Source organism: Pelophylax lessonae (assembly GCF_965119305.1).
Source record: "Pelophylax lessonae genome assembly, chromosome: 13".
Lineage (NCBI taxonomy): Eukaryota > Metazoa > Chordata > Amphibia > Anura > Ranidae > Pelophylax > Pelophylax lessonae.
In genome coordinates, this window is record NC_138780.1 from 46,838,276 (window position 1) to 46,864,945 (window position 26,670).

The 26,670-nt window shown below is 45.1% G+C and overlaps 1 protein-coding gene across 1 annotated transcript in view; it reads left to right on the forward strand.

Moving 5' to 3' along the window:
• Positions 1 to 25,945, forward strand: part of LOC309569711 (NACHT, LRR and PYD domains-containing protein 12-like) — a 1,096,074-nt gene extending 1,070,129 nt beyond the window's left edge. The window contains exons 14-15 of the mRNA XM_082275674.1: positions 19,696 to 19,860; positions 25,789 to 25,945. Of these exons, the coding sequence (XP_082131800.1) occupies positions 19,696 to 19,860; positions 25,789 to 25,876 (253 nt within the window). The 3' untranslated portion in view covers positions 25,877 to 25,945. The remainder of the gene's footprint in view (positions 1 to 19,695; positions 19,861 to 25,788) is intronic.
• Positions 25,946 to 26,670: the final 725 nt, after the last annotated feature.

The following is a 26,670-nucleotide window of genomic DNA, read 5'->3' on the forward strand; positions in this document are numbered from 1 at the left end:
ACACAGATGGAAAGAGGCTATAAGCATGCCCAGCATAAAATAGACAATTTCTGTACATTTTCTGAAGAAAGAAACATTGTAGAATAAAATTGTGGTAATTGCAATTTTTTTTTTCTCTATCGCTCATTAACAGACGTAGTCCTCGGTGATACAGCACCTTTGGGTTATGTTGCCTCCACAGGAGTAGGACTAGACAGGAAATAAAATGCTCTGGCCACACCCTAGGGGCAGTCCCAGAGGGTATATCCTCTCTCTCTCTGCCACAGCAAATCAGTTTTTTCTGTCTAGTCAGGAGTAAGGACCTAGATACCTTGCTGGGATCTTCGGTCCTGGCAGGATTTTTTTTCTTAAAAAGATTTTTTAGACAGCTTTTTTTCTCCAGTGTTCCTGTGAGATCTTCAAGCAAGAAAGCTGAACTGGGCGACGGGCTGGATGTTGAGATCCGGTGGTCACCCCAGTTCAGCCTACGAGCGCGTGCAGGCCATAGCTCCGCGCTGGGTCGGCTGCGACATAGTCCCACTGGAGGGACTGACCCTGCGAGTTAAACGTCTCGCTGAAACGCCAAGGACCATGAGTCACGGCGTCCGTATTGGTCGACAGCCCTCCCGCCCCGGTGGAGAGGGGTACTGTCAGGAGTTGGTGCCCGCCTGGTTCCGGTATGTTCCCCCTTTCCCCTGACGGGTCTTGTGGTGAACGCGGGCCCCTCTCTGTATGGTAAGGATGAGTTCCCCTCTATCCTATAACATGGCACAGATCCCCCTACTTTGAGTGTGATTTTTATGTGCAAAAAGCCAGGAGGCTTGGTTTGGGAGCTGACAATCTAATTGTAAATATGTTAAAAGATTGTAATCAGTGGCAGTATGGGAATCTTACTGTGATAATATAGTATCCTACCAGTCAGAAGCCACGGACATGTAGACTGCTTTCCAAGTCAAGTCTCCAGCAATAGCAGGCCTTCCGACGGCCATGCGGTCCGCCAGGGTCCGGTACCGCCGACCAGGCTAAATCCCCATGTAGAGAAGGTGTTGTGATGCTCTGCAGTCACGCCGCTATTCGGTACAACCGCCTCCATTGTTTGCTAGATCGCATGAGGCCGCCATTTTGGCGTAGCCTCGTGTCTCCAGCATGGGGGCGGCCATGTTTGAGGTGACCCAAACACCTCGTGGAGCTAGGGGAGGCGCCGGAAGACGTGCAGAGGGGCGGAGCCGCCTCCTTTCTTCCTGGGCAGCCAGCCAAAAGACTTCCTGTTTGTGAAGACAGTGCTGTAACCTGTTGCAGTGAACTCTGAGCATCAAGTGGTGAGCCTGGGGGTCTATCTATCTCTCTCTCGATCGATAGGGATCCCTAGCAGGTAACACTGAGGGGCTTTTGTGGCGCTGGGGGTCTGGAAGAAAAAAAAAAAAAAAAAGTTTTTTATTTAAGTTTGGATTGTATTTTCCGGGTAGTTACTGGAATTATCATGGACCCTGCCACACAAGTACCCCCACCTGTTTCCCTCGAGGGGGCCACGGGACCCGCCGGTGCACAGAGTATGGATGCATTTACAGCAGTTTTGGAGTCTATGGTGGCTCGGGTGGAGGCGGCCTGTCAGGGACGGGGGTCAAGAAAGCGACCCCCGCCTACCCCTATATTATCTGACACCTCTGACTCAGATTCAGAGACGGTCACTGCAGCTGCAGGTCCCTCTGCAAGGGCTGTTATCTCAGGTAAAGCTCCCTCAGACAGTGAGGAGGACGTTCATTCTTCCGCCATAATTCAGGAAGAAGCATTGGTGGACGCACTAGTTGTGGCGGTGCAGGAAACCTTAAGACTTGAGGTTTTACCGGCAGAGGCAACTGAAACAGAGATTCCCTTTGGTACTAACAAGCCCATCAAAACGGTGAAGGTTTTTCCTGTACCCAAGTGTTTTGGTAATAAAATTAAAGGAGAATGGGAGCATTTTAAGCGTACCTTTACTATTTCCAAGCGTATTGCTAGACGCTATCCGTTTGAGGAATCCATCATTAAGAAATGGACGGTACCACCAGTGGTGGATCCACCTATTTCCAGGCTGAATAAAGCCACGGTTATCCCAGTGGAGGACACTTTGTCCTTTAAGGATCCGGTGGATCGAAAGATGGAAGCGGAGTCCCGCACTATCTTCTCCCTGATAGGGTCAGCATTTAGACCAGTAATTGTTATTGGTCTAGTTTCCCAGACACTAACGGAATGGGCGAGATTGGTACGCCAAGACCTAAGGGGAAAAGATATCCCCCAGGGAACATCTGATTTGATGGAACAGATTATACAAGGGCTACAGTTTGTCTGTGATGCAACCTTGGATGCTACCCCCCTATTAGGGCATGCATCTATGTCAGCGGTAATCCTCAGACGTGTGCTGTGGTTAAAATGCTGGTCAGCTGACCTAGGTTCCAAAAAGACCTTAACGAATCTCCCCTTTCAGGGGAATCGCCTTTTTGGGGCCACCCTAGATGAAATTATTAAGGATGCCACTGGGGGCAAGAGCACTTTCTTGCCACAGGCTGCTAAAGCTAAGGGACCTCGCAACAAGCGAGGACCTTTCTTCACCGCCCATAAAGGGTTCGCACGCCCGGCTGGAACAAGCGGGAAAGGCAAGACTCCTCCAGGAGGGTTCAAGAAAGGCTGGTCGGACAAACAGAGGACCGACTCAGCCAAACCTGAAGCAAAGGATTACACAGCCTGAAGGTGCGCCCCCACCCGGGTTGAGGGTGGGGGGATGTTTTCACCGGTATTCAGGGCATTAGATCGAGCATCGACTACTACTACCGGTGCGATTCTTCCCTTCCAACATTTAAATACTACAGGGAGCGGTAGTCACCGTTCCCTGAATAGATCTTTTCCTTTACCTTTTCCTAAGATTAGTCTCAATTCCCCACAGGAATCGGATCTGGTTGACCAGACAGACCAAGAAGCCTCTAGCCGGGTGACTTCGGTCCCTGAGATTCAACCAGGGGAGATCACCGTTCCTGATAGGAATCAGGTGTCGGATAAATGTGTGGGAACAGAAAACGACCAGACTTTGTCGGATGGTCGGGGCCAGATAGCTCTAGGGACACCTGGTTCAAATCCCGTCAGTGCCAGTGGTCCTAGGAATCCTAGGCTGGCCTCGTCAAGCCAGCCTGGCTGACTTGGACTTGCTAGTCGCGGACGTTCCGTGGGAACTGCGTCTCAGGGAGTATCTGCGGTCTAAAGGACCAATCTACCATTGTGCTTTACAGTCGCTGGTTTTAATGGCCTGGCCATTGAGACCCAAGTACTGAAGGACAGAGGGTTGTCAGCTTCAGTTATTCCTACCCTTATTAAAGCAAGGAAAGCGACTTCCAACAAGGTCTATTATCACACATGGAAGACTTATATCGCGTGGTGCGAATCTTTAGGATTTCCTCCACGTATCTATTCGGTGACTCGAATATTGGCCTTTTTGCAAAAAGGAGTTGAGCAGAAGCTAGCCTTGAGCACCATCAAGGGTCAAGTTTCAGCATTAGCAATCTTCTTTCAGAAACCTTTAGCTACCAAGTCCTTGGTGCAGAATTTCATCCAGGGGGTGCGGCACCTGGCTCCACCAGTCCGCGCGCCCTTACCGCCCTGGGATCTTAATTTGGTTTTGTCGGTTCTACAGAAACCTCCTTTTGAAAACATCAGGGAGATTCCCTTGCTTACTTTATCCCAGAAGGTGGCCTTCTTGGTGGCTATCACTTCTGCACGCAGGGTGTCAGAACTGGCTGCTTTATCATGCCAGTCCCCATACTTGGTGATTCATAGGGATAAGGTAGTACTTCATCCTAAGCCATCCTTTCTTCCTAAGGTGGTTTCAGATTTTCATCTGAATGAAGATATTGTACTACCTTCCTTGTGTCCTCAGCCCAATCATCATCGGGAACATGCGTTGCATTCCTTGGATGTGGTTCGGGCAATCAGGGTATACCTGAAGGCTACGGAATCGTTCCGTAAGACGGATTCACTTTTTGTGATCACGGATGGCCCCAGAAAGGGGTTGCCTGCATCTGCCGCGACTATTGCCAAATGGATTAGACAGACGGTGGTACAGGCTTATTCTATTAAGGGTCAGAGTCCTCCGTTCCCTGTTAGGGCGCACTCCACTCGAGCGCTCAGTACTTCCTGGGCCTTTCGCCATCAGGCGTCAGTGGTCCAGGTATGTAAGGCGGCCACCTGGTCGTCGGTACATACCTTTACAAAATTTTATAAAATTGATGTCATGGCATCGGCGGATGCCTCATTTGGCCGCAAGGTTTTGCAGGCCGCAATTTGAGGAGACCGGTGGTCTACCTCGAGGGTTTTTTTCTGTTTGAAAATTTTTTTGTTGAGTCTCATCATTAAGGATGAGCATTGTAAACTTCTAGTTGGCACCGGTTGGGCCTTCTAGATTTGGATTTGATTTCCATTTTCCCACCCCTCATTTGTGATACTGCTCTGGGACGTCCCGAAGGTGCTGTATCACCGAGGACTACGTCTGTCAATGAGCGATAGAGAAAAATGGATTTTTGTAAAATCTTACCGTAAAATCCTTTTCTCTTAGCTCATTGACAGACGTAGTACCCGCCCCTCTGTTTTGGAGTTGGGTTGGGTTAAATTCTCTAAACACTGCTTTTGTGACATAACTGATTTGCTGTGGTAGAGAGAGAGAGGATATACCCTCGGGGACTGCCCCTAGGGTGTGGCCAGAGCATTTTATTTCCTGTCTAGTCCTACTCCTGTGGAGGCAACATAACCCGAAGGTGCTGTATCACCGAGGACTACGTCTGTCAATGAGCTAAGAGAAAAGGATTTTACGGTAAGATTTTACAAAAATCCATTTTTTTTTAATTTCAATAAATTTTTATTAAGAATTTACAAATAGAACATAACATTCGCTCGTAAAAGAGCAAATACAATAGGAATAAAGTGTCAGGTGAACAACAAAGGTACAGTATAACAATGATCAAAGAACAAATAAGCATAGTGAAATGAGTACTCGTTAACCAAAACAATTTAAATCAGCATATGGATAAGTCTTGCCCACTAAGCCATGTGTGCCAAGATGCTTTAACTAGCATATCGTCCCTTAGAGGACGCAAATGAAATGCCTGTGTATTAATCAATTGTATAATTTCTGGAATGGTAGGTGGGAGAGGGTCTCCTCCAGTGACGTGTTAGTGTCATTCTTGTTGCTAAGAGAATGTGGATGAGAGGGGCTTTGATTCCAGATTTAAATTCACGAAGGCCCATGGAAAATAAAGCCACTTCTGGTGTGGCTGGGATGGACATATTATAAGTGTTATTAATTAAAGCAAATATTCCCTCCCATAGAGGCCTGATTTTTTGACAGGTTCACATAACATGGAATATAGTCCCCACACCACCACACTCCCTTCAACAAAGAGGGGATCCTCCAGATGAAAACTTTGACAGCCTATATGGAGTAAAATACCACCTCAGCTTAATCTTCTGTGTAACTTCCTACAAAGTAACACATTTGGTAGCGGAATAGTTTGTGTTCAGCGCTTTCTGCCATTGTTCTATTACCCAAAGAGTTATAAAACAATGAGATGCCTATAATTTTGGTGGTGGGGGAAGTTAGAAATTGCACCATGTCCCATGGAAGAGAAACATTTATGGGTTTGGATGTGCGCAACAGGTGATGCAGCTGCAGGTATGTATAATGTTCTTTCGGAGGTATATGGAATTCCAGTTGTAACGTTCTAAACGTTTTGACCGCTGGGCCTATCATAAGATCGTCTATCGTGTGAACTCCTCTAGTTAGACAATTTGTTAAGAATATATTAGGGATAAGGTGAATGGCTCCCAAGAGGGGAAACTGTATTAAAGATAAAGGGTGGTTCTGATGATGCGTGCTCAGCAGCACCTGCCAAGCATACTGTGTAGCTCTAATAGTAGGGGCAAAAATATCATTAGCTTCTTTTGCATGCGGGCTTGCTAGAAGGAAAGAGTGTAGGTCATTACCTGTGACTTGTTGGTTTTCCAAGTCAGTCCACGGTAAAGCGGCTGCCTGTGGAAACCAATACTTAGTCTGCGCTAGAATGGAGGCAAAGTAGTAGTCCTTTAGGACAACATTACCCATCTCCCCTGCTTTTCTGGACGTTATCAGTTTGCTAAATGCACACCTTGCCCTCCTGCCCCTCCACAGAAAGTTGTTCACTAATGCTCGTGCCTTCTTGAAGAAGCTTCTCGGGACAGGGATGGGCAAGGACCTAAACAATAATAAATAATAATTGTGGTAACAATACCATTTTAAAAGCCGCTAGTCGACCTGACCAGGATAACTCCGTTTTGGATATCTCATTAAGTTTGTTTGGAAGACAGGACAAAGATATGGAATTGTTTTCAGATAGCAAGGAGGTGGTATCTGGCGTCAAAGTAACCCCAAGATACTGGATCCCCCTAGGTTGCCAAGGATAAGGGAATTTTCTTTGTAAGGTAGTCTAGACCAGGGCTTCCCAAACTTTTTTGGGCTGAAACCCACTTCTGAATACAGTTATTTTTCGGGACCCACTTGCTTGTAATTGAATATTGTAAAACACTACCGAATTTGTTGGCCCTATATAAATGCAAGTAATAATAATACTAATGCATATTTTAAGGGAGGGGATGTTAAATTAAAAATATCAATATACTACTTTTCAATTTTATTATTGAATACACTTGCCAGATGTTCTAAGTGAAGGGTCAGAAACCTGTGGCATGTGTGGCATATAAGCGGAGTTGTAAGTAATCAGCACCCTCATAGACAGAATAAGGCAGGCAGAGGACAGAAATCAACCACCCCAGGACAGTGATCAGCAGGCTATTTGGCACTCACCCTCCTTCCTTCTCCAGTAGTTTACAGTAAAGGTGAAGCCCCTGTTTGCCCTCTCCAGGGCCAAATATACCTCACCCAGAGTCTCCATGATGAGGAGCTCTATGCTGGACTTGGTGTCCTGGCTCTTCTCTTTCAGATCCTCTACTGGGGTCACAGAAGCTGCCATGAGCTCCTAACACCGCCAGCCAACCTGGTCCTCCTATGACACCGAGGCTGCCATCTTTGCCCGCTATAGCTGAGAGAATCAAGTCACCAGTCTAGCCACCACCGCTTCCGCCAGCAGGACCAAGGAGCTGGCTCTGCACCACATAAACCTATCCTACATACCAGCCCACATACGTACTCACTGATGCAAGTATCCTCCTCATGGGAAATGCAGACCAGCCTCCGTAAACTGTGTGGGCGGGGTCCTGAATCCATCGTGATTCGGGCTCTCTGTAATCTGCGCAGGCTCGCAAAGCACAATTTAGGTGGGCCCACTCTCAGTGATTCCCGGCTCAGCGCGACCTACTCAAACGCAGCTCGCGACCTACCAGTGGGTCCAGACCCACAGTTTGGGAACTCCTGGTGTAGACCATTTGCGAGAAATTCAACCCCAATATGTGTGACTTGGAAACATTCACCTTATAGTAACAGTCTCGAGAACATTATCAAAACATCATGTACCGAAGCCAGGGAAGTCTCCACATTCGTCAGCATTAGGATTATGTCATTGGAAAATAAGCTAATCACATGTTTCGAGGTAAAGGAGCCAAAACCAGAGATATCGGGGTGTGAGTGGATACATGTAGCCAAGAGTTCCAACATTAAGCTAAATACCAATGGGGACAAAGGACATCCTTGACGTGTGCCATTAGTTATTGCAAATGGGGTGGAGAGCACCCCATTCGTATAAACCTGAGCCGGGGGGTTAGCATATAGAGCTAAGATAGGACCACTGAAGCCAAATACCTAAAAAACGCAACGCATATAACCCCAGTGGATCCTATCAAATGCCTTTTCGGCATCTAAAGCTAGGAGTAGCGATGGCGTATGACTAGTTTTGGCTAAGTGCAGTATATTGATCAGTCTACGGGTGGCGTCTGTGGTCTGGCGTCCCTTAGTAAAGCCTGCTTGATCTGGATGAATGAGATGTGGAAGAATATCCACCAATCGAAGGGCGATACGTTTTGTGAAAAGTTTTAGATCCGTATTCAACAAGGATATGGGTCTATAGTTTTGTGGCAAACTAGAATCCTTCCCCGGCTGGTAGGGTAACTAGGGTATGCTCTAAGCATTTCCTGTGGGAATGGCACAGAGGCAGCTGCAGCATTATACATCCTGACCATGTGGCGAGCTAAGGTATCTCTAAAGGTTTTATAATATTCCCCCGTGTACCCGTCAGGTCCTGGGGATTTGTTGTTAGGGGGAGACAATACTTCTTTTTGGATTTCTAGTACTCTAAACGGAGTGTTAAGAGATTCCAATTGGTCTTGCAATAGGCGTGGCAGGTTCAGTTTGAGTAGAAAGTCGTCAATGTCCTTCAAGTTGGGTTGGGCACAATTGGGGTCCGTAGCCAGATTTTAAAGGGAGCCGTAATACTCACTAAAAGCGTTTGCTATGTCCTGGGGGTGAGACACTGTTAACTTGGTGACAGGATTTCGCAGTGAGGGGGTTCTCGTTTTTTGCCTACGTCCTTTTAGTTTGAATGCTAAGAGTTTCCCTGCTCTATTCCCAGCGGCATAGTAAGTCATTTTTAAATGTCTATTAGTCTTTTCATAGTCCTCTAGCAGATTGTTACGAAGATTGGACAATTTAAGGGACAAGTCAGGAGATGGGGATGTCTTGTTCAAGGTGTCAGAGGCTGCAATTTCTGTTACTAATGCATCCGAATGTTTCTGCCGCTGCCTCTTAGCCCTAGCTCCCAATTTAATGAACAACCCTTGCATGAATGCTTTATGAGCACACCATAAAGTGAAAGGATCATCTACTGAGGTTTCATTAAATTCAAAATACTCTGCCAATTGGCTGTTCAGTTCTCTTTTAAACCATTGTTCTTGCAATAGAAACATAGAAACATAGAAACATAGAAACATAGAATGTGTCGGCAGATAAGAACCATTTGGCCCATCTAGTCTGCCCAATATATCTGAATCCTATGAATAGTCCTTGGCCCTATCTTATATGAAGGATAGCCTTATGCCTATCCCATGCATGCTTAAACTCCTTCACTGTATTTGCAGCTACCACTTCTGCAGGAAGGTTATTCCATGCATCCACTACTCTCTCAGTAAAGTAATACTTCCTCATATTACTTTTAAACCTTTGCCCCTCTAGTTTAAAACGGTGTCCTCTTGTGGTAGTATTTCTTCTTTTAAATATGCTCTCCTCCTTTACCGAGTTGATTCCCTTTATGTATTTAAAGGTTTCTATCATATCCCCTCTGTCTCTTCTTTCTTCCAAGCTATACATGTTAAGGTCCTTTAACCTTTCCTGGTAAGTTTTTTCCTGTAATCCATGTACTAGTTTAGTAGCTCTTCTCTGAACTCTCTCCAGAGTATCTATATCCTTCTGGAGATATGGCCTCCAGTACTGCGCACAATACTCCAAGTGAGGTCTCACCAGTGTTCTGTACAGCGGCATAAGCACTTCCCTCTTTCTACTGCTTATACCTCTCCCTATACATCCAAGCATTCTGCTGGCATTTCGTGCTGCTCTATTACATTGTCCTCCCACCTTTAAGTCTTCTGAAATAATTACTCCTAAATCCCTTTCCTCAGATACTGAGGTCAGGACTGTGTCAAATATTCTATATTCTGCCCTTGGGTTTTTACGCCCCAGGTGCATTATCTTGCACTTATCCACATTAAATTTCAGTTGCCAGAGTTCTGACCATTCTTCTAGTTTTCCTAAATCCTTTTCCATTTGGCATTTCCCTCCAGGAACATCAACCCTGTTACATATCTTTGTGTCATCAGCAAAAAGACAAACCTTACCATCGAGGCCTTTTGCAATATCACTTATGAAGATATTAAACAAAATTGGTCCCAGTACAGATCCCTGAGGTACCCCACTGGTAACATGACCTTGTTCTGAATGTTCTCCATTGACTACAACCCTCTGTTGTCTGTCACTCAGCCACTGCCTAATCCACTCAACAATATGGGAGTCCATGTTCAATGACTGTAGTTTATTGATAAGTCTTCTATGTGGGACAGTGTCAAAAGCCTTACTAAAATCTAGATATGCAATGTCTACTGCACCTCCACCGTCTATTATTTTAGTCACCCAGTCAAAAAAATCTATAAGATTTGTTTGACATGATCTCCCTGAAGTAAACCCATGTTGTTTTTCATCTTGCAATCCATGGGATTTAAGATGTTCCATAATTCTATCCTTTAATAGGGTTTCCATTAATTTGCCTACTATTGATGTCAGACTCACTGGTCTATAGTTGCTCGATTCCTCCCTACTACCTCAACTAGTAGATCATCTAGTTCTTTAACTTGACCAGGTGGTCTATATATCACACCTACACGAGTTACTGCATGATTAGCAAACTGCAACGTAACCCAAACTGACTCTATGTTGGCCTCACCAACTTGTATTCGGTTAGATTTAATGCTATCTTTCACATACAGGGCCACTCCTCCTCCTTTCTTGCCTTCTCTGTCTCTTCTGTATAAAGAGTATCCTGGTATGGTTATGTCCCAGTCATTTCTTTCATTAAACCATGTTTCCGTAACAGCCACTAAATCTACATTCTCAGATGCCATTATTGACCCAAGTTCATTGATTTTTTTACCTAAACTGCGAGCATTTGTAGACAGGACTCTGAGCTTATCATTTCTTAACCTCTGTGCTTCTGACCTGTTCTGGCATTGTTTCGGGGGGCAATTGGACTCTTGTATTTTCTCTCTTTTGCCCCCCCTTCCTAGTTTAAATACTCTTTCGCAAATTCTTGGAGTTGTTCACTAAGTATATTTGTTCCTTTGAGAGAAAGATGCAAACCATCTTTTTTGTACAGTTCCTTTCTATTCCAAGTAGAGCTATCATGAGAAACAAGGCCAAATCCTTGCTCTTGACACCATTTACTAAGCCATATGTTGAACTCCTTTATGCGCCTCTGCCTATCATTCTGAACATTATGCACAGGCAGAACTTCAGAAAATGAGATGGTGGATGCAAAATCCTGTATGTCATTTCCAAGTGTGATAAAAGATTTTTTCACCTCTGACACTTCATTGCAAGCCAGGTCATTTGTCCCTAGATGGACAAGAACGTCCACGTCCCCTTCCTGCTTTGCTTGCTTAACAATATTAATAATACGTCTTCTATCTCGCCTAGCAGTAGCACCAGGGAGACATCTCACAAAACCATTTTCTTTAAGCTCCACACTTCTTATGATTGAATCACCCAGCAACAGCTGCTTCCTTTGAGACTTCACTTTATCTTTTTTGTCCTTGGCTGCAGTCTTGCATACATTAGACATAGGAGTCGATGGTTTCTCACCCTCTGTGCTTGAGTCCATATCCATGTTGTCCTTACATTCTGAGAGTGCTGCAAATGAATTTTGGAGAACCACCGACTGTGGGACATGTCTTCTATCCACCACTCTAAGTCTTCCAGAACCTGCAGTAACCCATCTGCCATTTCTGGGGGTCCTCTGTGGCAGTGGCATTGCAGCAGTCCCAGCTGGAGTTTGTTTAACAGATAATTTAAATATCTCTGATTTCAAAAATGCAATTTCCTGCTGCAGTAAGGAGAATTGCCTACAGATCTGACAGCATCCGAATCTCCAAAGAGTGGAACATGAAATAAATGCACAACAATTCCTGCACTGAACCAAGTCTGCCATTTTAAAGAGGAGAGAAAAAAAAATAAAATAAATAAATTTGTAAATTTAAGTCAAACAAATCTTACCTTTTCTTTCTTTTTCCACCTTCCAGCCTACCTCCTGACTATCTCCTGCAATATCTCTTCACTGTACTTAAAATGTTGTACTTGCAATGGTGTACTTGCAGCTAATGAAATTAGGCCAGCTAATTAGTATTTCTCTATATATACACACTCCTTCACAGCACCTCCCCCAGCAACAATTGTAACACCTTAATGGGCTAGTCTCATTAGCAAATGCAAATAGCAAACACCTGACCAAATTCCTTTCCCCTTCTCAAGCAATGGTCAGCAAAACACACAGATGAGTCAGTTGCAAACTCAAAATAGTCGAGGGTTAAGCCGCCAAATAGGCGCAGATTGGCCAGGGAGTACATCCTGAATCGTCAAAGTAACCGATGCATGATCGGACCATGTTATTGGGTTGATAGACATAGAAATGACCTTATGAAGTAGCCAGCGTTCTAGCAGGAAGAGATCAATCCTCGTGCATGATCCATGTGGGTTGGAAAAAAAGGTATAGTCTCTTTCCCCTACATGGAAACAACGCCATACATCATACAACTCGTGGCTCTGTATATGACATTGAAGTGCAGGAGATCTACCAAGTGGAGTCAATGGAGGGAGCCTAGTGGAGTCAATGCAGGGATCAGGGGTAATGTTAAAGTCCCCGCACAATACTAAACTGTCCTGTTGATGTTTGCGGACTATCTTCATAATTTTAGCGAAGAAGCGTTGTTGCTGGACATTAGGGGCGTAGACATTAGCAATTGTGAATGGCTTTGGAGTTAATCGAGCAGACAAAGACAAGGTATCTGCCTTTAGGGTCCGTGACTTCTTTATGCAGATCAAAGGTCACCGTGTCCCTAACTACCACTATAACTCCTTTTGTCTTGGAGTCCGTTTTAGTGAGAAATATGTGGGGAAAATTCCGATGATAACATTGAAGTGGTGCTAAGCTACTGAAGTTGGTCTCCTGCACACACAAGATATCACAATGGTGTTTTAGTGCTTCCTGCCACAAGGATTTTCTTTTAACAGGATGATTAAGGCCATTGGCATTAATAGTCAAAAACTTAACTCCCATGATGAAATGTCAGGAGATTGTGTGGGATTAAACATGAGGCCAGTACTCACCACATGGTCCGGACGCCAAGAAGTGGATAAGAACTGTGACAACATTTGCCATGAAGATTGCAAGGTGGGTAGAGATGTTTGGGAAGCAGCCATCAAGAAGATCGTAGGAGTAATCATAGAGTACTCAAAATGAAAAAAGAAACAAAAATATGTGAAACAAACAGTACTTAGGTCCCCAGAAAAGCAACTGGTAAGAGTAGAGAAAGGTATTCCTAAGTGGTTGGGCAAATCGCCCGTTTGCAGAATCCGCTGCTCAGGTAGTGTGTGAGGGCACATGGAGCGTACGCAACAGCTATGCCATTCAGGGGAAGTTTAGTGGTGATCATATTATTGTCATTTAAGAATGCTTTTTTTAGCATTTTTATTAATGACCATCTTCCATTCCTGCTCCACCCGACCCGCCCTTCCTGATGTAGGGGGTGAGGCCACCGCCTCCAGGACAATCTGCCATTGTCACAGCAATGCGATACCTTTTTCCAGGGAGTCAATAGTGTAGTTGCAGCCCTCCTTGGTGACAATGAGCTGGGTGGGATAACCCCATTTATAGGTCAGGTTGTGGTTCCTCAAGGCCTTGGTGACAGTGCTGAGGTTCCTCCTTTTCAGCAAGGTATATTGGGACAGGTCTGCATAGAACTGCAGGTGGTGTGGTCTACTGTGGTGGTATATTTTCCTTTTTGCGCATAGTGGACAATAATTGTTCCTTAATATGAAAAAAAGGTGGACAAAGAATAATGTCTCTAAGGACTGGGGAGGAGTTGTTTGAACATGGAGGTAACATATGGGGATAGGTAAGATTGTAGAATATTTTCAGGGATCCCCCAAATTTTCATATTGTTTCTTCTGGATCTATCCTCAATTACTGCTAACTTTGCTTTGACCCAGTCCATCTCATCCTCCCCCCCAGATTCATCCACTAATGCATTGATAGTAGTAGCAAATTCCCCCATCTTGCATTTAATATGGTCGACCCTGCTTTCCAATTGTTTTAAATCTTTGTCAAATCTGTACATGCATGTACAGGCATACCCTGCTTTAAGTACACTCACTTTAAGTACACTTGCGAGTAAGGACACAGCTTGTTCAGCTTGGCATGACACTACTCCTGGTTTTTAACATTGGCGTCTATAGGAAATCTTGGTCAGCTTGACATGGCACTGCTCCCAAACCATAATTGACAGGGATACCAAACTTAGGGAGTACCGAGGGGGGACCCAGGACTACAACATATCATGTTTGTGGCTGGCCAGCTTGCCTAGGTAATCTACTATGTCATAGTCCTGGATCCCCTTAACATGCTCCCCAAGAATGGTGTCCTTGTCACATGGTTTGGGAGCAATGCCATGTCAAGCTGACCAAGATTTCCTATGGAGCTAGTGTATTTACATGCATTGAGAAATGAAAAAAGGTATTGCTTCACTTTAAGTACATTTTCGTTTTACATACATGCTCTGGTCCCATTGTGTACTTAAAAGTGGGGTATGCCTGTAATCAGGTCAGCTTGTAATGTGCTGAGGAGGGACATCAGCATGTCTTTCAGAACAGTATCAAGTACTGGTTGGTTGCAAGTAGGGAATTATTTTATGGAATCAGGCAAGTCCCTGGTATCCTCTCCTTAATCTGGAGCCTGGTTATAAATGGCAGAGGAGTGGTGTTTCTCTGATTTAAACCAGGATTTAACCGGTTGCCCGAGTTGGGGGTCGAGTTGCCAGAAGAAAAGCTTCTAGGAGTGGTACTCACAGTTTGTAGGCTCCTCTGAGTATGCTTGCCAGATGCGGAGGTCAGGCCCGGATGCAACAGGGGAAGAACAGCCAGCACCATCTTGGGCCTCCCCACGCTGCTGCTGCTGGAAAAAAGCCAAACGTTTTTGTGGCTTCCCGGCTTGCTTTCTCTTTCGTGACATGGCTGAGTCGGGTCAGGGGTGTCCTGGGAGGGTAGAGGTGCTGGACTGGCCGACAGAATGGTCTCTGTGCTATCGCAGCGTGACGCTGTATTCCCCTAAACCGCCGGAGCTCCAGATCACACCGACATCCCGCTCGCTGGCTAGCTCTGTCCTGGTAATTGCAGTGTTTTATGTTACACAATATTTACACTACTATTTATCAAATTATCGATATTTTCAGAAAAAATACACTCAAATTATCTAATGCACACAAATCTAAATTTCTTGGCAAAAAAAAAAGATGAGGTTGCGTTGAGTAAATAGATATCAAACATGTGAATCCTCAAAACTGTGTGCCTTCATTAAACAGTGAAAAACTATGGTACAAAAATGTACCAAAAGCTTTTACAGGTTATCAATTTAAAGTTAACCATGAACGATGCCCCCAAAGTTACTGTTCTTGGTTCAGCATGCACTTGAATCATAATGTGTGCTCAAATATTGTTTTTGTACTCATGCGCACCTGAGGCACTCACTTGTGCTCATAGGGGTATGTACTTGGGGGTTTGAAATTTCTGAGGGTGTTAGTTTATTTTATAAAGATTTTACTTTTTAAACATTTTTTTCCCCTAACTTTATTGCTTTAACAAGGCGGTAGCAAGTCCCCTATGTGATAGCATAATGGAGATGACAGGTTCTCTTTAAGGAGACATAAGGTCTATTAGACTCCTAATGTTACCTTAGTAACAAGCACAGACTGTGCTCAGAGCTGAGTTATTTCAGGCTAATACTTCCCAATGGGGCCCAGCAAATAGATGTTCGCTCATCTTCTTGTATTTACCACCTTACCCTGCAAGGGTCATATGTTTTGCTGCAGGATGACTCCAAGGTAGGTAATCTCAGAAACAAGAACAGTCAGAAGGTCAATGCAGGACCACGGACAAGTGCAGTCAGATACAAGGCCAAGGCTACTAAATGGAGAGACAGGAACTATGGAACACAGGAACACAAGAACAAGGTCACCAGAGATACAGAAATACAGGGGTCACTTGAGAGAGTTCACAGTGAGACAGAGTCTGTGGAGGAACAGGAGTGCAGAGAAGGCTTGAGGTACAGGAGTGCATAGGTCGATGAAGGTACAGAGGTATAGGGAACACTGGAGGCACAGGAATCACTTGAGACACAGGTCACAGATCTTGGGAACTCCATAAGACTGGAACTAGGAACATGCAAGAACTAGCAACAGCTGGGAATAAAACCTATTGCTCAAGAAAGGAGGGGTGTTGGTCTAACCACAGGTTCAATAGGGATGTGGATATACAGCCTGGCCATGAAGCTCTAGCTTTAATAAACAGTAGGTAAGATGTGGCAACAACTTTACCTTTCAGTGCAGAGCAGCAACAGGGTAGGAGCAGACCGCATTTTTGTAAAACTACAGGTAACAGATCAGATGTTTATAGATCTACAGGTAACAAATCAGCTCTACAGTGAGCTTCCTGTAATTTTACATGAAAATGATCACCATTCATTGTTGGGGGATCTCCCAGTGGCGGCTGGTAAAGTTTTAAGATGGGGGGGCGCAAGACCCCGCCCTTCCATTTTGACCCCTCCTGTTTCTCAGAAGCTCCACCCCTTATAGACTCTACCCATTTTGTCCCCTGTATTTTGCTTGAGTGAACAAATTCTCCCAATAGATCACATATTAAGGGGTCCATCAGTACTAGTATATCCCATAATAGGGAGCAGGGGCCCTATTATGGGATATACTGTGAGAGACACCCTATTATGGGTTACACTCACTGAGAGTGGCACAAACCCCACAGTACAGACCCCCTAGCATAAACCCCACAGTACAGACCCCCCCCAGCACAAACCCCTCAAGCACAAACCCCACAGTACATGCCCCCTAGCACAAACCCCACAGTACAGACCCCCTAGCACAAACCCCACAGTACAGACCCCCTAGCACTAATCCCAGAGTACAGACCCCCTAGCACAAACCCCACAGTACAGACCCCCTAGCACAAACCCCACAGTACAGACCCCCTAGCATTAATCCCACAGTACAGACCCCCTGACACAAACCCCACAGTACAGGCCCCCTAGCACTAGTCCCACAGTACATGCCCCCTTCAATGTAGTGACCAGTATATATGCCCCCTTTCAATGCAGTGACCAGCATACATGTCCCCAATGCAGTGACCAGCGTAAATGTCCCCAATGCAGTGACCAGCGTACATGTCCCCAATGCAGTGACCAGCATACATGTTCCCAATGCAGTGACCAGTGTACATGTCCCCAATGCAGAGATCAGCGTGTGTGCCTCCAATGCAGTGACCAGCATACATGTCCCCAATGCAGTGCCCAACATACATGCCCCCAATGCAGTGACCAGCATACATGCCCCCAATGCAGTGACCAGCGTACATGTCCCCAATGCAGTGACCAGCATACATGTCCCTAATGCAGAGATCAGCGTGCGTGCTTCCAATGCAGTGACCAGCATACATGTCCCCAATGCAGAGATCAACGTGCATGCTTCCAATGCAGTGACCAGTGTACATGTCCCCAATGCAGAGATCAGCGTGCGTGCTTCCAATGCAGTGACCAGTGTACATGTCCCCAATGCAGAGATCAGCGTGCGTGCTTCCAATGCAGTGACCAGTGTACATGTCCTCAACGCAAATATCAGCGTGCGTGCTTCCAATGCAGCCAGTGACCAGTGTACATGTCCCCAATGCAGAGATCAGCGTGCGTGCTTCCAATGCAGCCAGTGACCAGTGTACATGTCCCCAATGCAGAGATCAGCGTGCGTGCTTCCAATGCAGCCAGTGACCAGCGTACATGCAATGTCCCCAATGCAGAGATCAGTGTGCGTGCCCCCTTCAAAGCAGACACTTACCTTACCTCACTAGTCATGGACGGCATGCCCGGGGCGGCGACGGGATGCGCTGCGTTGGTGACACGATCTTCTTCTTCCTCACGAGCAGCGGCGGCTCTCCTGTCTCCTCTTCTCCGGCGGGCGGGAACTGAAGGGGAACGTGACGCCGGGGCGGTGCACCGCCTCCAGGCGTCACGTCACCAGGTCCGATGTCCTCCTGTGATTGGTCCAGGCTGGACTCTGGACCAATCACACCTCTGGACATCATTAAAGTGGGGTGTTTCGGGGCGCATTGCTCTGCGCCCCGACACACCCCCAGAAGAGCGCTAATCGGCGCCTCTGCCGGGCGAGGGTGGGGTCAAAAACACCACCCCCCCATACCCAGCACACAGTCCGGCGCCCCTAGTGGGCGAAAACTTGACCTTTTTTTTAATTTAATCTTTTTTTTTTCTGCTTCGTTTGGGGGGGCGGCGCCCCTGTTCCCTCTATAGGCGGGCCGCCACTGGGATCTCCCCATTACTTCCTATGAGAACAGAGCTGATTTATCAGAAATAAAATAATATTTAAAAAAATCAATATGATAGCACAATACAAATTATGTCAGCAATATTCTTTGGTAATCTTGCGTATGGAGATATCACCCACCTTAACATATGTATGACGAATAATAACGTGTACGTGTATTCCATTATACGATTTTTATGTAGTGCTACCCCATAGGAGCCACACGATAAAATGGGGCTTATGTTTTTTGCCTTGACCTCCTTAATGACTCCAGCCCCTCTGACACACTAGGTTAAATGAGCAAAGCTTTCAATATCACAATAATCACTGAAGCAATACCAGGTACACAGTAATGATGCTGGGTCAGGAAACAGGCACCGAATGAATCAGTGAAAGAAAGTCTTCATATAGTGTCATACTTTGATTGGGAACGATAAAGGCATAAAAGTGGATTAGCAACAGTAGTAGTGCAACTCAACATACTGTACATTATTATCAATATTCAGCTGTAGGAATAGGAGAACACTATGCACCAGGATCAGCATGAGTGCAACAATGGACATTGTAGAATGAACTGCATTCAGGGGATTATACTTTCAAGTGCATTACCAGTGACTCTGCTAGGGTTAGGCTAGCTGGGTGGAGGTGTCCTTTAAATTATTATTAGATAGAGGCTAGAATAATGGCTTTGTAGGGGGGCAGTTCTTTATTGTGTTCTACTGCTGGCTACATTTGGGCTCATAAGCAGCATTGGCACACTTATCTGTCTTGATGAATTAGCATGCAGTCTTGATGAATTAGCATGCAGTGTAGCTGCTATTTAATAAGTATTCTGCTTCCAGTTAGTCCCTGCTATCAATGTGTGAAAAGTGAACAATGAGCCATCTTACCAGTAACTGTGGTGCAGCTTTAGTTTCCCACTGTAGGAAAGAGGCTCCTTGCTTATGTACAGATAGCTCCAGTCATTAGAAGTGAAGAGGGAAGATGTTTCAGTCTCCCCATAGCACGGGCAAGATGGATAGGAACCCCACAGTCTGTGCCGCTGGTCTCCGGTCTCAAGCCTCAAGCTCCAGTCTCTGCCAGTCTGGTTTCCTGCGGAGATGCTGGTACACAAGCTGATGTCCTTGCATGGACTCCTATGCTGCCATGGGGATGAGGTTGTTTGCATCAGTCCAATAAAAGTTTTTCCACCACTCCCCCTCTGTTTCAGTTTTCTGTGGGAACTGTTTTATTGCAGTCCATGATTCCCATTCTAGGGTTGATCTTCTGGATTTTCAAGTCCCATGACCCTCAACGTTTTGCTTTAAAGTCCTTAGACCTTCCTGGCTATAGCTTGCCCCCTGACTGTAAAGAGGCCAGTGCCTCCTTCTCCATGTTTCTGTAGTCCAGCGACTACATTTATAATTTTGTTTCCTAAACAATTATATTTACTGGAGTTTTATAAAGTGATCTAACATAACTGAAACCAATAAAGATAAATTTTTGTTCTGTTCTGTTCAAGTGGGGTTATAAAAAGTTACATTTATTCTGGGGGGGAAGAAAATCATTTTCTTCTGGTAATATTCTTCTCTTCTTCTATAGTTTGATGAATGATCACCTGACAGACAGTTCCTGTCCCCACCTAGCATCTGGAGTACAAAATAACCAGACACTGAGGACACTGGGCCTGTCAAATAACAATCTGGAGGGTCCTCATTTCAGTGATCTGATAGCAGCTCTGACAACAAGCCGGATAGAGGGATTACTGTGAGTATAAAGAGACTGACTTAGACAATAATATTCTGGGACACTATCTAAAAATATATGTTAAGATATAAAGAATAATGTATTAGACATCTTTTGACTCCATAAATAGTCAACCCTAGACTTTTGTCTTATTCTTGGATCTTATCACTCTCTGTTATTAGCAATGAAATATAATTTTCCTAAAATGTTGGTAAATTCTGATATTCCATTTAGTTTGGCAACTAATAAAATAGTTGTAATTTTAAGTTGTTATACATGGGGGAATAAAATCTTACTTCAATTAGCAATCAAAAAGCTCATATGAACCTTCTGTCTTTTGACCATTGACATACAACCATTGTCATCATTCAGTGTTGGGGGATCTTCCCAGTGTCAGGGGAGATTTTTTTGGCCAAGATGAATTGAAATTGTAAAAATCCCAATACAGTAGCACAATTTGAGTCATTTCAGTGTTATTGTGTGGTATTCCTGTGTATAGAATGTATGGTAATGCTACACATGTATGGTAATATTGGTGCGTCTAAATTGTAACATTTTTCTTATAAACTTTTTTTCATTGGAGTTTTATAAAGGGATATGGTTTCTATATGAATACTATGAAAGGAAAAAAAGATTCTGTATCACTAAAGGGATTGAATTTCGGATTATGAACAGTTAGAGGGCCGCTTAATTTTTTTGCACCTCATCATACATGGTACACCACAACTCCTATATCCAATACTAACTAACATTTATCACAAACAATTTCTGCCTCTAATAAGATACAGTACATTCCCAGCTCTCTTCCATACTAGTTCAATACTGCTCTCTTCCATTCTTTGTTGTGAAAACAGAAAATTTCCTATCAAATACTTGAAGTAATTTTCCTTTCCTGATGGACTCCATGGCAGCATACGTATGGGTTAACCCCACCTCCACTTTTCCCCTATAGGACCCCACTCACATAAACCTTCGTTCTCAGCCAGAGACCGCGTTCCGTAAAAAGTCTACTCCTGACTCTCGGTGGGAACTCCTGCTGCCATGGAGTCCATCAGGAAAGGAAAATTACGGTAAGTATTTAATAGGAAATTTTCAGTTTTCCTGACAGACTCCATGGCAGCATACGTATAGGAAATATCTAGCCATACACATCCGGGTGGGCAATCGCAGAACCAAAGAAAAGGGTTTAATTGACACTGTCCACCAACAGGATTTGTAAACCAAAAATTAACAGAAGATAAAGAGGCCGGTTCTAAACAATAATGAGTCATAAATGTATTGATTGGGGACCACAAGTTTGCCCTACTGATTACATTGGGAACTACATGCTGCAAAGCCGATCAGGATGTGGGCACACTCCTGTTTGAGTGAGCGGTCACCATCCCCAAAGGAGCCAAGCCCTCGGCTCTGTGAGACTGTCGGATGGCACAGACAATCCATGCCACAATCGTCCTAGATGAGGCACATTTCCCTTTGTCTTTTCCGGAAAAAAGGATAAACAGACATTCTGAAGCCTGAAGGAAGCTCTAGCTTGTAGATGTAACTTCCCAATATCTGAGAGATTCTTAGAACCAAAGGAAGGCACTGCTGAGAGTCAAAGTCAGGATTCCCTGTTCACTAGACATGCGCTTTAACCAACTAAGCCACAGAGCAACCTCTTCCACATCTAAAGGACCCAAGTTAGTACCCCAAAGGTCGGCAGAACTATTTCTTGGGTCCCATGAAAGACTGATTTACCCATGGGAATTGAGTCAAAGCTAGGTAAAAGCACTGCTCGAACATTAAGAAAAGTTCTCCATGACCAGTGAATCAACCTCTGAGGCTTTTTATGCCGACGTGATAGCCAGGAGAAAGGCAAACATGACAGAGAGGCCTTTAATGGAGACAGTCCTAGAACACTCCACTCCAATTCCCGAGAGGGAGTTGAGAACAAGAGGGAGATTCCATTTGGAAAACCTCTACTTACCCTGAGGTCTAAACCTAGTTGCTCCCTTGAAGAATTGTTGGACAGGAAAGATGCCTAGACCTGGAAAAACCTGTGAAGGCTGATAAAGCTGACACTTGTACTCTGAAGGAGCTGATCGATAGAGCCAGATCTAAATCCAACTGGAGGAAGTCCAGAATATTTAGAACTTCTAGATCAGTACATGATCTGTCAGAAGCAGACATGTATTGCACAGACTTTGACCAGATTCTTCCGTAAACTTTGTTTGTGTCCCCCCCTGCTATTCAAGAGAAAGAGAGAGATGACTCTTGGGGAGCACCCGAGGACCTCCAATCTCAAGAACCAGACCGTCAGAGGTAACCGTGCTGGACATGGATGTAGAAATGCACCCAGTGACAGAAGGTCTAGCCTGATGAGAAGAGGCCTGATGAGAAGAGGCACTGGGTTCTGGCAGCAAAACAGTGCTAGCAAGGGGAACCATGGCCAAATTGGCCAATAAGGCATCACTGCCACTAACTCCACAACTTCTGTTCAGGGTTTTCGAAGAAACCCAAGGATGACCAGGACTTGAAGAAACACAGAGGAACCGCTGCATTTCCAAGGATCCTTTAGGCCATCTGCGCTGGAAAATCCTCCACATGTAGAGGCCATTCCTTGTTGTCCAACTGGACTCTGGAAAGAAAGTCTGATAGAATATTCTGGACTCCCGGGAAATAAGCCACTAAGATGTAGGCTTGATTTTTGTAATAGAAAACAGGCTGTGAGTCCCCCCTTGTCTTTTAACGTAGGAGACCGCTGTAGTGTTGACTAGCCCAAGAGCACTGACACTCCCTTCGCTACATGGTGAAAGGCCTGTAGGGTGCAGAAGGTTGCCCGGAGTTTCAGAATGTTCAAAACAATCTTGTGAAATTGACAGCCCTGCCTGCCTTGAGCTATCTTTGACAGGCAGCAAGGCCCCAGACTCATATTGGTGGTATCGAATGTGATTGGTAACCAGGAAATGGGGAAATGGAATGGCCAGATGAGCCAGTTTCTCCATTGCAGCCACCAGGGTACTCACTCTCATGACTGAGGTTATGTAGATGACCTGAATTCTGCTTCCTGGCTCCCACTGCTGGAGAAGCACCCTCCGGAAGGGCCGCGTTCTCCAGAGCATCCACTTGACCATTGGATCTGTAGACACCATAGTGTCAATCATTTTAGACACTGAAAGTCTCACAGGTGGGAAGAAGACAGGGCCAGGAGTATTCTCTTCCAGAACATCGGGATCCATAGACAAAGCAATGGCCCTCTTGATTATAACAAACTGAGCCCCGAGGCACACAAAAGACAGAGTGGGCTCCAGGTGTCTCTTTTCCAGAATCAGCCGCCAGCTGAATTTTGAAGAGCAGCTGCCCTCTGTCATGGGACAGTAGGAAAAGAACATCCAAGTAACAATGCAGGCATATGCTCCTTGCTTTGATAAAGACCTTAACAACCAATAAGATCCTTAAAACACACAGGGTGATGTTGAAAGCCTGAAAGGTAGACAAGCAAGCTGGAGATGGTCTTAAACTACAGCGAACCGAAGGAACTTGCGAAAGTCTTGTACAATGGGCACATGAAAGTAAGCCTCTTTCGGTCTATTGGAAATGAGCCAGTCACCTGGGTGGACCCCCTATCTTTTGATGAAAATTGGTTTAGGTGTGCAAGGTTTAAAATTGGCCCCTGCAAGCTGCTCCTCTTCATGACCATAAAGAGAGGGGAGTACATGCCCTAAAATCTCTTGCATCCTGGGACTGGCACAGCAGCACTTTGCGACACCAGTGACTTTACATAATACAAGAGTATATGTTTCATTTTACCTCAGAGTGAGGCAAAATCTGTGGAAGGACTTCTGATGGACCATTTGTGTCCTGAAAAGATCGCTTTGACATTCCAATAGTCTGAGGCTTAAACTCAGTAGCTTCTTGGATACCCGAGATCAAGCTTTTAGCATACTTCTGAGAGGATATCTGGCCTCTTCACCAGCTCTTCCTAAAATCCAGACCTGGTCTGTAAAAATGTGCGACCCTCGCACGCTCTGAACTTTGTCCTCTAGACTGTGTCATCTTTTGGCCTAGCAGGTGCCGGACGCCACTATGTGGATGATGTCAACCATGGAAGCTAGAACTTCCTATTTCTTTGCAGGAGACTCTATAGGTTCTACTCATGTAAATGCCCCCTTCATTGCCTTGACCAAGGTTGTCACATGGGCAAAGGGACCCCTCTCACTCTGCCTCACTTTCTGAGGTCTTCATAGATAGATGGCTTGATTAGGACGATTCCAGTTCTTCCTGGCTGTCCCTTGTGGGAGAACACGCCATAACGGCTGTAGACCCACTCTTTAAGGGTTTTCTACACTACGCGCCTCACCAGAGATTCCATTTGCTGGAAATCCCCATCCCCTTTTCCAACCGCCTGGGCTTAGTATGGCTCACACAGAGATTTGCCCTCTGGGACCTAAGTACTGCATCCCCATTAGGCTCCGTCCATGGAGAGGCTGACATGACGGTGGATGTGGTGCCTAAAAGAGGATTCACAGCTTCTGCTATAAAGGCTGGACCTTGACGGTGACTAATGACAACTAAATCTGGAAGAAGAATGTTGATGTAGTGACCTAATGAGGTCTTTATCATGTATGTCATGTGCCATGTATTGTCAATCTGAACTAGAAGGACTTAAAAACCTAAAAAGAAAACAAAATAAGGTAGAAAGGAAAAGGGTTAAAAAAACAAAATGAATGTCCAGGCAAGGGAGAAAAGGAAAGGGTTAAACACACCCTCTCATCCCCGCTACACAAGGGCTGGGGGGGCAGTGATACATCCGTAGTGTGGAAACTGCACAGACAGCCAACCTGCACAGGTGATAGAACTATCAGGATCACACACACAGACAGCACACACAGGCAGCACACAAGGGTATTATTGCAGAGCATATACCTGTGATGACTGCACACAGCATTTAGGAAAACTGCTGCAAGCTGCCCACAGAGAAATCCCAATATCAACAGTACTGACCGCTGATTGAACTTCTCCACTGTAATGACACCACCGCCACCCACAGCGCACATGCGCTGAGTCCCTGGGCAGGAGTAACCCAGGGATGCCAGGCTGGAAGGGAGAGAGTGGCGGCTTTAAACGCAAATGCACTCCAGCCGCCATAGGCTGGGAGACACTAGAGCCAGGGAAGAAAAACAAACAAACACACACAATTGCTGCCATGGAATATGCAAAAATAAAAGTATACATCACCACACACGGCACCCCCCACGACCATGCCAGGGTCCAGAAGATGCTGCTGCACGGGCTCAGGGCATTTTACGGCCACCTGCTAATAGCAAGGCTATTTGGCCGTACTGCCGCTTTGCCTGACAATGGCCAAGCTTAAGCTCTTCATGGCACCGCATCCATCAACCTTCTCCACCCCGCTAATAGCTGGGGATTGCTGGAGACTCCACATGGCACCAAATCCATTGCCCTTCTCCACCCCGCTAATAGCTGGGGACTCCACATGGCACTGAATCCATCGCACCCTTCTCCACCCTGCTAAAAGCTGGAGATAACTGGAGATTCCACATGGCACTGAATCCATTGCCCTTACCCATCCCCCGCTAATAGCTGGGGACTGCTGGGGACTCCACATGACACTGAATCTATCCACATGTCTTCCGGGCTCAGCTTGCCGAACAACCAGGCCTCGATTGTGGACACTTCATCCAAGGTAAGACTTCAATAATTCTGGTCCTTAGAAGGAGGACAAAAAAGGAACATGGCCTCTGGCTCAGAGCAAAGATTTTTGAGAGTGAAGTCCTATAGGGGAGGAGTGGAGACGGGGTTAACCTATACGCATGCTGCCATGGAGTCTGTCAGGAAAGTCCTATACCAAGGTGAAAGGCTAGTATAATAGATGTCCTAAAGGATGCTGAAAAATAGTGTGAGAGTGTTCTGCTGAGATCTGATGACTGTTCACATGCTCTCTTCTAGGATCAAAGGCAACCCCATGTCAGATGATGGAAGAAGAGCACTAAAACAGCTGGAAGCTCACCATCCAGGACTGAAAGTGATATATTAATAGATAATAACCTCTGAGGAAGAGGATCTGTTTCAGCTGTGAATGGAGCCAGGATATTGTTCTAGATGATGAGGAGAATGATATTTAGATATGAACAAGCTTGACCCAGTTACAAAATGAATCATTATGAACTAATAGACCCATCCAATCTTTAAGACCCATCTTCAAGAAGATCCTAATCGGTACAGAGCAGGAGGTGGTGGAGTATTTATTTAGTGTATATAATCTGAGATCCTTCTATTCAGATCTATATTGACAGTTGTCAATACATCTGTATGAGTTATTGTTGAACCAGACTCACACTCAACATCTGCTGGTCAGGTGGGGTAAATGAGAAATATTTATATGAAATATCTACCTGCACTCAAAGTAAACTTTTTTTTGTAATTATTATATTTTTCTACTTGAATCTAATAATAAATAATTATTTATTGCAAACCCACTATGTATCTTTTAATTTGTTCTCCTTCAAAACAATTCAAGGAAAAAGAATGGGTTTAAAATAATACCATAAAAAAAGATCACACAAACACAAAGAGAACATATGAATTATATTTACATAGTTCGCTGGAGAGAATTGAAGCCACAACCCTGCACTACAAGGCAGGTGGGCTACCTGTATGATCACATAATGCTGTCTATGTGATGTGATGTTCCTCCATAAAATGTGATCTTGCGGGAGATCATGGAGTCTGTGTTTACGTACCTGGAGATGGAGCCTGACGTGGAGAGGAAGGCGATCTCTTACACCTCCGGCCTAGTACCCCCCTGATAATATAAACAGGAGGCACAGA